We start from the raw sequence: 13,060 nt of genomic DNA on the forward strand, positions 1-13,060 counted from the left end.
GTGTGGCCTGATAATGTGGTTTTTGTGGTCCCAAATGGAGTTTTACTGGCAACTTCGAGACAGAGTGTTGGAAATGATACCGGATTGTTTGTGAATTATAGATATGTATATAGGGATAGTGATCCTCATGGGCTTGGTAGATAATGATAAATTGAGTATAATACTTACAAGTGAATGTCGTTCTTTGCTTGTACAATCATTCAATTAATTATCGTCAATCGCCTTCAGGATAAAACAATCTCTATTGGGTTAAACGCTCCACTATGACAGGAGAGTCTGGGTTCGTTTCTCGGCTTAGTCACTTTAGAAGCTATATATCCTTGTTGGTGTTTATAAGCATTAGGAAGGTACACAATATCATAGGCCCTTGGGTTTAGATAATAGAAACGAAAGTTAATACGAAATTAAACCAGACTGGAACTCGTGAAATCGTGAATGAATATTATTTTCAGACATTAACAAACCTTATGAGAACAAAGTTTCCCCAGTGGCAGTATTGCTTTTGATTTTTTTTTTATATCTTACCGTCGTTAGTTAATTCAATTTTAATTAAAAAAAATACGATGACCAATCACCTGTCTCGGGAACCTCTATACAAGGTAAGATGGGGTACCAGTTAGTCGTGGTTAGGTTAATTTAGTCGTTGCTAAGTTAAAGTTAAATTGTAGTTAAAGTTTAGGGTTAGTTGAAATTAAAGTTAATTGTTTACATCGGTTGGGGTTTAATGTAATTATATTTGCGATTTACTTAAGTTTGGTGAAGGTGATTTGAGGTTTATGAGTCTTAATAATGAAGTTTAAAGTAAAGTTTAGCTGACATTTCAAGTTGAATTGGTGGAGATCAAGATTACAAATAACGTTAGTTGAATAAACGTTAACACATGTTAGTTGAGATTAATTGTAAGCCCATTTAAGATTAAGTTTGGTGGGAATTAAGATTAGTTAAAGTCAAAGTAAGGTTAGTTGTGGTTAGGGTTAATTTAAGTTGGATCCTAGGGTAAATTAAGAGAAGTTTAAGGTTAACGTAACTTGATGATGAACTTGTGAATTGGAGGTAAGGTTAGTTGAGGTTGAGGTTAGCTGAGATTAACTAGTAAATTTTGAGGTTAAGTTTATTTTAGGTTTTATGTTAACTTTGGCTAAGGTCAAGGTAACGTTTGGTCAAGTAAAAGTAACTTCAGGTTTCGGACTCTAGGACATTTGAAACAAAAGGCGGACACCGTATGTTGTATATGACTACATAATCGATCACTGCAGCGTGTGCTTTTGTTAACAACTCTCGAGTACATAGATAGGCAGCAATAATTACACGTCAAGTTTATTATGTATCAATGTAAAAACAAAATTTGAAAGATCATTCTAGCAAGTTTAAGTCAATTATAGTGTGCTATCTACCCCTATGCTTTAACAATTTGGTAACAAAGTTGTAGCAAAACTATAAGCACACACAAAATACTAATCCTTTTCGGGCAATATCTTCTACGAATTGCTTACAATCATTATGAAAGTATATACTATTTTTGAGATCCAAAAACAGATATCGATGTTGCCCCCATTTCAAAACACCTTGGACTTCTATTCTCTATCTCAAACCTGCTGTTTATTTCCGCTGGTGTCTTCCTACAGACTACTCTGTTGCAAGAATAACGTGATCTGCCGGTGTTCCATGATACCGTGATTTCTGGAACATCTGGTTTTCCCTCCGGTTTATTTATAGTGCCTCGCCTAGTATCACCGGTGAGCATCAGAAGGACGGAACAGTGCAGTGTGATTGTTGTTTGGTATACTGTATCTGCTACCAGACTTTAAAGGTGCAGTAACATACGGGTGTCTTACGTTCATCTTCTCATTGTCTTTCTTACGTTAATCTCTTCTCATTGTCTTTCTTACGTTCATCTTCTCATTGTCTTTCTTACGTTCATCTTCTCGTTGTCTTTCTTACGTTCATCTTATCGTTGTCTTTCTTACGTTCATCTTCTCATTGTCGTTCTTGCGTTCATCCTCTCATTGTCCTGTTGTTGTCATTTTTACTTGTGTATTGACAGTATGGTCATTGGTTTCTTTTCTCTCCTTTGTTTTTGCTTTATTGATTTCCGATTTAGAGTCTCCACAATTCTGTTTGTAGATTACATCTTTCTGGTGATGACGTGATCGTTTTAGGGATTTTCGTCCTCGTAACAACAAGTGTCATGAAGAAGGTGTTTACTAAGAGAGCATCTCGCTGAGTAATACCATAAGCCGGGCACTGTGGCACGAAAAGACATGATGACAAGTGTTAACCAAAGAGAAGAGAAAAGATAGAGGCCTTACAATGGGTGGCAGCAGATCACCTTTGATTTAGCCACTGTCCACAATAAAGAACACAAAAGAAAAACGAAAATTCCATTCCTCCAGGGCTGTGATATTAGTCGTCTATTATGATCAATGCGACGGGATACGGGAAGTGAGAGCCTTTGTAACGTTCAAGGACCTGAGCAGCACAAACAATTAACCTACATTTATCTGGGATACCATTGCTGAATCGTCACCGATATATAAAGGGGGACAGCCTTCGTTTTTCTTGTCTGGGCGTGTGGCTGTCAGCACTGGTTGCAACACAAAGTATTTTGGAGAAAGCCTGATACGTTACTTTTATGCGAGTTCGTCGAAAGTTCAGACCTAGGTCTGTATTCATGAAATCATTATCGTGCTCAAGCATGGATAATGTGCTCAAACCTACTTTCTTGTAAGTCAAATGCAAAACATTGAAAACAGCATTCGGCTTTAAGTCTCTTCAATTGTTTTTTCCAAATCATTGACAAAATAAGATTTTGTTATTAATTTATTACCGGAATAAGAAATTGGGCTTAAGCACAAAATCGATCTGTGATTGAGCATGAGAACGGCTACATGAATGCAGGCTCGGGTGTGTCCGTTCTGCATAACTGTATAATGCCCCTGCAGAAACGGGGATATCCATGTGTTCTTTTTGTAAAAGGGTATTTAAGAGATTTACTACCCAAAAGTGTGGAAGCTTTCTCTTTTTCTCTTTTATCCATTTTATTTACTTTGTGCCTTCATATGATCTGATGGCATTGTGGAAGGGATGCCAAGGCCTCATTTTAACTGAACAGGACTATGAGCCCCTTGATTTTAACCGCGGCTGTGAAACTACACAATTGAGGGGAGGGGGAACTTTGCTGCTCCAGTAAATGGTAGAATACAAAAGGACAAAACTTGAACACAACCATATTTAAGATTATTATAAGTCTAGAGCGATATGATTTTTGAAATTACTGCAGACGGATGCCCTTAGCGTGGACTTTGCTAAGACCTAGGATACGGTAAAGCAAACAGCTGACCAACATGGTGTGCATCATCAGGATTACTACGCAGTGGTTGAGATCGCCTTACAGTATCCTAGTCGTACCTGCTATTACATACCATTAGTGAAAAAAGCTTTTATTATAAGCCTGCAGTAACCGAAACTGTATGTATATCTGCATATCAAATTGTCAGGAAACCTCTGGAATGCAAAGTATAACCGCTTTATCATACTATCTACATAGTTTATCGTCAGAAACTTTTTTCCATAATTGAACAATATAATGAATATTAGTGACATTCACCGGTCTTGATGTTTTAGTAGGAAGTCTGAAGTCAATCACTGCATCTGTTATAGAGAAGTAAAATAATGTCTCAGTCAGGGCGTCCATCCTGATATTTTTTTCTTTGCTGGCGAAATCGAAGGCCAGGACTGCCATCATTGATTATTGGATTGACATAAAAATAAGGAACGTTAAGTTAGAAACTCGTGCAGAAAAATTGTACCAGGTTTGCAGGCAATCGCTGCAGTCATTCTTGCGGTGAACTCAGTCGATTACAGAGCAGGCCAGCCATTTAGGGATTTCAAAATCGATTTGTAAAGTAAGAACACCTAGTCAGGACCTGATGGTAAACATTTGTACAAAGTTTGGTGTTAATTGCTTCGAGGTTCTTGAAAATTAGTCAAAAATGTCTCGGCCAATCAGAGGCCAGGGTGGCCATCTTCAGTGTTCAGAATTGCAAGCAAAGTAAATACATAAATTAGATGTGACCTCATAGCAACGATGTGCTGCTATTTTGAGTCGATACCTTCAGTAGTTTTTGAGAAGATGTTGAAATTATCTCAGCCAGTCAAGAGGCCGGGGAGGCAATTTGTTATTTTCAGATCGGCATGAAATGTAAAAATACTAGATCAGGACCTCTTAAGAAAAATGTGTACCAAATTTGGAATCAGCCACTTAATTGGTTATTGAGAAGAAATTGAAAACGTATAATTATCAAAGGGCAATGCATGACGAAATAGACGTAGAGCAATAGGTCACATGGTCAATTACATAGATTGCACGAGTTTTGTTTCAAAAGGGTGGCAAAAAACATTTCTTTTTGGAACACATCTATTGATATTAAAATATTTAGACTAACCAAACAACTTAGTTGTGAACAGACGACTTCTATTTCAGGTTTTATCTTTTTTGTGTTGACTCTTCCTTTCCTTCATTTTGAAAATGCAAGTTAAGGATCAATTGCTACGGAAAAGATATGGTACCTGATTTCCTCAATGACTTGCTATAGGTCTTGTGTACAAAGTGCAAAAAACAACTAACATCTCTGTTCTGCTATCATGATATTTTATTACGTTATCAGAAATAAAAACACTTTTACTCACACAAAATACATGCAAAATAAAAGAAAAATTAGCACTTTCTGTCAAGGTGATAACCAATGGATGATTAATGAATTAATTAATACAATCTGAAGTCAAAATCTGTAAAAAAAATATTGAGATATTTCTGTAAATTTCACTCTTACATGTAATTACATTTTACTGTATAGGATAAACACTATAATTCACAGGTCATGTAACTACATTGTGTTATATAGGGTTAACACTGTCCTAATATCCGCCGTACTGATAAATTCGCCCTTATTTTAGAGGGCGATAATTATTTCCTTCTTCACAAGTCATGTAATTACATTTTACTATATAGGGTAAACACTGTCCTAATATCCACTGTACTGATAAATTCGCCCTTATTTTAGAGGGCGAAAATTATTTCCTTCTTCACAAGTCATGTAATTACATTTTACTATATATGGTAAACACTGTCCTAATATCCGCTGTACTGATAAATTCGCCCTTATTTTAGAGGGCGAAAATTATTTCCTTCTTCACAAGTCATGTAATTACATTTTACTATATAGGGTAAACACTGTGTACTAATATTCGCTGTCATGTCTAACTACACCATTATTTTAGAGGGCAAAAAAGGCGAAAATTAAACTGCAGCGAAAATTTCCCGGGATACAGTATTTCATCTCTTTATCTGTTTTGTCATATTTATGATGCATTCCAAAAGTGACATTGTTATGTAACCTGTAAAAGGCAGGGCAAGTGGTCCCTCTATATATATTAAGCCAGAAACTTAATAAATGTTCCAACTGGGAAGAGGTTTTAAGGTATATCTTTCCCCCATATTATACAATTTAATTTTTCTTTGACATAATTTAGAAAATATTCAAATCAGGATATGGATGTAGTTGTTCAAATAAATATTACAATATACAAAGGGAGGCTAATCAAGTTTACGAAACAATTTACATGTATGTGTATGACAGTGATCAAATACGAAATTACAAACTTATATAATGAAATGAATAAAATATTGCTGATTCATATCAAATGATGAATTGCATTATTATATATACCATTCAACGATTTGAAACTCCACGAAAAAAATCTTTTATGAAGATATCCACATCCTTAATCGAAATAATGATGTTTATTTTGTTTGGCTTAAAGCCTAATTCAGCATGTTAATCAAAGATACTTAAATTTGAATTTTCCTCCACGATACAATATGAAGAATTAATTTTATCGTTACGACTATATAAAATATTATCATTAATGATAATATCGCAAACAAGATGGATTATCTTACATTATCATACATAATCAAATCAATTCCGTGAGTTTCATATACTTAGTCTATTACTTTGGTGAGTCTTAGTTGCATTAGATAAAATATGTCAAATGCACACAAATGTTAGATCTATATAGCATATGTCTTTAACTCTGACACCATAACCTGATGGAGAAAGTATTTGAAAATTGACCCCTGGGTTCAACTCCAAAGCCAGAAAGATTTGGCCAATCACAGCATCACATACATATAAAACGTGACAAAAAATATATATATACAAGCACTACAGATAAAAACTATATAATAAAATCAGATAATGATACATGGAATTCTGTGTTAGTTGTAAACATCCAACAATTTATTATAATATTTATATAAGAGGTACACTGTTCCAGTAGGGGGTTATCATAGCCAGTCTGTGCTACAAGCAGACATGTACAATGTATATAACATGACACTCTGTGTTTAGGCAGCTTATCAGTATGGTGAAGGAGTTTGTAGAGGACCAATAAGCGTTCTTACAGCTCAAATGTATGGACAATGTGTCATTTGTGTTCTGACTGTACAAATGTGTGGTCAATGTGTCATTGGTGTTCTGACTGTACAAATGTGTGGTCAATGTGTCATTGGTGTTCTGACTGTACAAATGTGTGGTCAATGTGTCATTGGTGTTCTGACTGTACAAATGTGTGGTCAATGTGTCATTGGTGTTCTGACTGTACAAATGTGTGGTCAATGTGTCATTAGTGTTCTTACTGTACAAATGTATGGTCAATGTGTCATTAGTGTTCTTACTGTACAAATGTATGGTCAATGTGTCATTAGTTTTCTTACTGTACAAATGTATGGTCAATGCGTCATTGGTGTTCTGACTGTACAAATGTGTGGTCAATGTGTCATTAGTGTTCTGACTGTACAAATGTGTGGTCAATGCATCATTGCTGTTCTGACTGTACAAATGTGTGGTCAATGTGTCATTAGTGTTCTGACTGTACAAATGTATGGTCAATGCATCATTGGTGTTCTGACTGTACAAATGTGTGGTCAATGTGTCATTAGTTTTCTTACTGAACAAATGTATGGTCAATGCGTCATTGGTGTTCTGACTGTACAAATGTGTGGTTAATGTGTCATTAGTGTTCTTACTGTACAAATGTGTGGTCAATGTGTCATTAGTTTTCTTCCTGTACAAATGTGTGGTCAATGTGTCATTAGTGTTCTGACTGTACAAATGTGTGGTCAATGCATCATTGGTGTTCTGACTGTACAAATGTGTGGTCAATGTGTCATTGGTGTTCTGACTGTACAAATGTGTGGTCAATGTGTCATTAGTGTTCTGACTGTACAAATGTATGGTCAATGCATCATTGGTGTTCTGACTGTACAAATGTATGGTCAATGCGTCATTAGTGTTCTCACTGTACAAATGTGTGGTCAATGTGTCATTGGTGTTCTGACTGTACAAATGTATGGTAAATGTGTCATTAGTGTTCTTACAGTTCAAATGAGTCGTCAGTGTGTCCTAAGTGTTCATACAGTTCAAATTTGCGGTCAATGTGTCATAAGTGTTCTTACAGTTCAAATGAGTCGTCAGTGTGTCACAAGTGTTCATACAGTTCAAATATGTGATCAAGGCGTCATAAGTTTTCTAACCATTCAATTGTATGGTTGATATGTCATAAGTGTTCTTATAGTTCAAAAGTATGGTAAATGCGTCATAAAGTTTCTGATAGTTCAAATGTGTGGTCAATGCGTCATAAGTGTTCTGATACCCGTAGTTCAGATGCATTGTCAAGGCACCAGAAGTGTTCCTGCGGTTCAAATATGGCCTATATATGTTTAAAATCTATGTCCATATATATATGTTAGTTATATTTCAAATATTGTTTTAGATTAACGTAGATAAAATAACTATGACCTTAATATCTTTAAAACATCATAGATTTGATAGAAATTCATTTATTGCATGGTGCTACTAATAAAGTAGAACTTTTATCAAATTAAAATTTTAAATAATAATAAATCTTTAAAATTGACAGCAAAAAATTTCGTTTTGATTCACATTTTCACAATGTGTTCTTATAAATAATTACCTATGAACATTCTGCTAAGATTCTCTACGGTTGAATTCCGTGATTACTTTAGAACTGTATTCAACCTTTGGTCACAACCACAATCCAATATACCACACTGCCAAGGAGCCAATTACTATAGAGGTCAGAGGTTATACAAACAATTCCACACATGTTCCAGAGAAAGTAATGGACAGTGGGAATAAAACTAATATCAAACATATTAATTTGTTTTATGAATTAATGACAGATTGTTTTCAAAAAATGAATGAAAATAACAGTCATTAATTAAAATCACATCCAGCAATGGTGTGATGAGTTTTTTTGGGTTTTTTAAGTGCAAGAGATGTTAATTGCACTTAGCAGTAAGATTCAAATCATAATCAACAGAAAAGGTGCTGTATGCTCATATTTCGATGTAACAGGGAGGTGAGTAGTATGCTTCCACCGGGGACCGAACCCGCGATCCCCGTCTTCCTGATGGACGTTCTACCACTGAGCTTAAGGGAAATTCCCTATAGCGCGAAGCTAGAAGGCAATCGTAATCCTATGTACAACTAAAATCTGCCACATCGGTATGTACTGTATGCTTGTCAGAAGTATGTGTGTGTAAGGTGATGGTGGCTATGTCATTCCAATATCCAATTCACAAATATAGTGGAAGTTAAGTTTTAATGTTTTTCAAATTAGTTTAATCCACTTATCTTGTCTCGAAAATATATTGACCATCATCAATTAAGAATGTTGTCTTCTTAAATAAGATGAAATGTGCAATTTTCTATTTATTTTTTACAGATATTGTTGTCAGGGGGATGCAGGGTCAAAATACAATTCTTGGAAACATCAGTCTTGAAATTTGCACGTTCATTACAACATATTTAACTGATAGTTTTCATTAATTCAGATTACATACCGGATAAATATATTTACTTTGAATGTGATTTAATTTCTTTTCCTATATAATAACTTAATCTTGAAATTTACATTTTTGTGACTGCATATTCAATTGAAAGTTAAATGTTATTGCGGAGAGTACATATATTTTCTTTGAAAGTGATAACAGTTATTTTTCGTATATGATAACTTATTATAACTGATTGTGTGTTCCTAATGCATGTATAAGATGGACTAGAGCAAATGCACCTAATCTTTTGAATACAAATTAATCTTACCGTATAGTTATGACTAATGCAACTTTACAAAGTGCACGTCACAAGCATCAATAAGCAAGATTTTGTACAATTTTTCTTCTTTCTTTTTTAAATATCAACAGATTTTTTTTTGTGGGGAGGGGCAACAGACAATCAATATTTAGGAATATTCCAAGCATTTTGTTTCTAGGGAAAAAAGCTAATGACAAAAACGAAATATTTTTTCTAATCAAGTGAAGTATACAAAAGGGGATAAAATCAAAACTGGTTGAGGAAAATACAACTTGAAAGGGATTCAGTCTGGAGCAAATTGGGCAGATACTCTATTAACCGAGCTATTTGCATGATCACTAGATTTCAATCCTGGCTAGCTAGATCAGCTAAATAACTTTTTTCAAGAAAAGTAATTGCATTGATGCTCATTAGCAGCTCTGTAAAGCACATCTTCTTTTAGTTTGGTTTATTACTGCATTGCACACAAACTGGCTACTTCTTTCTATTTTGGTTTTTTAAAATTTTGTTTTTTTAAAAGAAGGTAGTACCACTGTTACGGCAAATGGACAACCCAACATCATACAAGAATAGGGCAAATCAACCAAATACGGTATAATTATAAAATGGCAGCATGCTCAAATATGGTATTAGCTCAAATTGGTTGTATACATGTTCAAGCATGATTTCACCAAATTTTGGCTGCTATTAACCAAGGAATGGCTGTTGTACGGTTAATTCAAGAAAGTTGGGTGTCATAGTATGTGTATGAGAACATAACAGTAGTACAACCTTCCCCAGAACAGCGTAGACATGTTATACATGGACAACAATATACAAAATATGTAGGAATAATGTTCAGGGACTAAAAAATGGGACAATCATACCGAAAAACGCTTCAGATAATGTAAGGTAGACCTCACTAAACTTTGTAAATGGTCATTTACAAAAATTAAAAACTTCCATCATTTTTAAGGTAAATACCTTATTCCCAAAAAAATGATAATTAAATCCAAAGGAAAAATATAATGAAGCACGAAAGTAAAAAAAACAAAAAAAAAATGACAAAAGCATTGTTCCTATGGAGAATGAACACAGCAAGGGAGGTAAGTATGCACTGTTCTCGTTAAATATATTTTAAAAAAATTTGTAAAAAAAACCCATTGCAAATAGTTCAAAACACAGAAAAAAAGTGACAGCAATAAATTCCGCTTAAGACAAACCTTTTGATCAAACGAAAGATTCTATTTATTTGGAAATTAACTGAGATACCTTGTTCTAAAAGTAAAGTTAATTTCTTCAGTACAAATGCAGTATTATCTGTTAGCTTATCCAAACAGGGTTCTACCTCTATTGCTGAATCATAGTGATTTCAAAAGGAAGCTGCATTAGCCGAGTGGTTAAGGCATCTGACCTTACAAAGATCACTAGCCCTCCACAACAGAGTTGTCGGTTGGAGGCCTACATGGGGCAGTCACTAGGTACTAGCCGCTGGTCAAATTTTTTTCTAAACCACCAAAAATCTGGCTTGTCCTTAAATGACCATAGCTATTAAAAGGATTTAAAACACAAACAAACAAACAAACCAAAAATACTTATTTCAAACTTGTACAACTGATAATCCCTGAACATGTAGGATATATAAGTTGATAAAAAGAAAACAATAAATCTCAAACACATATATATATATGTTCCTTATCAAATAAAAATTAAAATGTTTAAAAGCTAATATTCAAGATCAACTTCCTGTGTATAAGTAATCCATTATTCCATAAGAAGCTTATCATTAAAACAGATGTATGATAGCTTGCACTAAACTTGGTGGTGAACTACAGTGTGTCCTGTCCCTGCTGTTTCTCTAGTTGTTGGTCATGCAGATAGCTTCCTCGTCCCCGAGGGTCAGCTTTTGTTTCCCAGCATCCTCTTCGTATTGGTCCAGTGTGTAACTACGAAGACTCTCGGTGTCCTCGATAGTGTCCGGAAGTTTTTGGCCAAGAGTTTCCGGGAGGAGGAGCGTGACGAATCCACCAATCAGAGCGATGCAGCCAAACACGACAACAGATATGGATTTATGGGTAACATCCCCCTATAAATACAAAAACTTTGTACTGCATGATATGTTCTTGAAATTTATAATTTAACATATTGTTTTAAATATTGTAACAACAACAAGTAAATTTCCAAAGTAGCTTTTTGTAAAAGATGGTTGGTCAACATTTCTCTAGAATGAACAAATTGGCTATTAAGGGGAAAATATTGTGACAAAAAATATCATGTTAGTGATTTGAGTATTGGTACCTATTGAACAAATTATTATTATAACTATGGCAAAAATGTATAAAATAGTTTATTTTTATTTGAATTTTTGTGTGTCTTTTAACTCTGCAAAATGCATTTTAAACTTGTTTGACATATATGGTAACACTTTTATCAGAGTTTATCAGAGATCTTACCAGCATCAGTACAAGTGGTGCCACCACTCCCCCAAATCGTGCCCAGAACGCACAGCTCCCCATCCCGATGTTCCTACAAGTTAAGGTCAAAGGTCAGTTATGATCAGGCTCCAGGATTATGAATCAATCTTAAGACTTAAGTTATTGCGTAGCCAATCACAAATGACATCACTTTTCATGACGTTATCTGTGATTGGTCAAGTCCAAACTTAAAGCTGACAGTGCAAGTTAAAAAGCTTTCAATTGAGATTAAAAAAAAAGATTTTTTCATCTCTTCCGACTATCGTTTCTAAGGAAGTGCCGACATTTCAGTTTGTCCTTGCTTGGTAACGAGTAAAGGTATCGCTGGGTAAAAAAAAGTGCATTACCTGTCAAGCCGGTCCATTCTACAACTGACTATCTTGCGATTCAATGCACCGCGCACCCTGATTGGCAACCGATATCAAAAATCAAACGCACTCACCTCAATTTGAAACACTGCCACAAGCTGGTTGCTACTTATGGCACATTCTCGTAAATTGTGTATCGAAAATAAAAGGCATATTATAAACATGGATCTAAGGTATATTCTCATATTTGGATTTTGTATAACTTTGATGAAAAGTTGTCTGTAGAGCCATAAATATGAATCACAATGTGATGGGACAGGGCAGATATGGGTAATTACCAACTGCTAAAAAAGAAATCACAAAACTATTTGTTTTTTTCACTTTTCATGCGAGTCAAACATATAACTCAACCGCATCTAAACAATTGACAGTTCTGGGTAGCCCGTTTATAATACTTGCCTTATGACAGTGGGGTACAACTCTGAAGTGTACAGGAAAGTGAGACTAAACACACCTCCCATACCAAACTTCCCAAATATGGCAAAGCCTGTCGATAACTGTGACATCTTGGAACCTGGAACACAAAAAAGTTGGATACTATAAACTTGCAGTTTTTCAGGTTCAACATCTTAAAGATTCCTGTCCCACTCAAGGTAAAGCACTTAATTAGAATTAATTCTATTGTAGTTACATCATTCAATAGAGTTACTTACCTCCCCTTAATTTCATTTCAGAGTAAAATGAAGTTGGAACAGTTTCATCTTTATCTTATCATGAAAATTCCACAAGATACAGGTTTCCTTTCAGAAATGATTAAGTAAATCTTGTAATTATCAAACCAGTAAAAGAGCTTCCAACACATAGTTGCAGTGTTTGGCAGTGGCACAGGGATTTTAAATGGATACATAGTTATAACACCAAAATATATTTCCATTCCAGGTGTGAATACATGCATATAATATATATATAGGAAGAAGAAGTACATATTATGTATTCGATATAGACTTTCAAATGGTGTTGGTGTGGTCTAAAATACTGTACATAGTAAAATAGTGAGAGGGGCGGGGCAAAATGAAAATGCCTCCTTGCAATTAACCCCCCCACCCCCCCAACCCCCCAA

The 13,060-nt window shown here is 34.9% G+C and overlaps 1 protein-coding gene across 2 annotated transcripts in view; it reads right to left on the reverse strand.

Moving 5' to 3' along the window:
- Positions 1-7,452: 7,452 nt before the first annotated feature.
- The window catches only part of LOC110462186 (organic cation transporter protein-like), a 23,507-nt gene continuing 17,899 nt past the window's right edge, over positions 7,453-13,060 (reverse strand). For both annotated transcript variants that reach the window (XM_021516027.1, XM_021516029.1), the window contains exons 8-10: positions 12,400-12,514; positions 11,612-11,684; positions 7,453-11,244 (exon numbers count right to left, since the gene is read on the reverse strand). In XM_021516027.1, coding sequence (XP_021371702.1) covers positions 11,017-11,244; positions 11,612-11,684; positions 12,400-12,514 — 416 coding nt within the window. In that variant the 3' untranslated portion in view covers positions 7,453-11,016. The remainder of the gene's footprint in view (positions 11,245-11,611; positions 11,685-12,399; positions 12,515-13,060) is intronic.

The sequence above is a fragment of the Mizuhopecten yessoensis genome, unplaced genomic scaffold (genome assembly GCF_002113885.1).
Source record: "Mizuhopecten yessoensis strain PY_sf001 unplaced genomic scaffold, ASM211388v2 scaffold10759, whole genome shotgun sequence".
Taxonomy (NCBI): domain Eukaryota; kingdom Metazoa; phylum Mollusca; class Bivalvia; order Pectinida; family Pectinidae; genus Mizuhopecten; species Mizuhopecten yessoensis.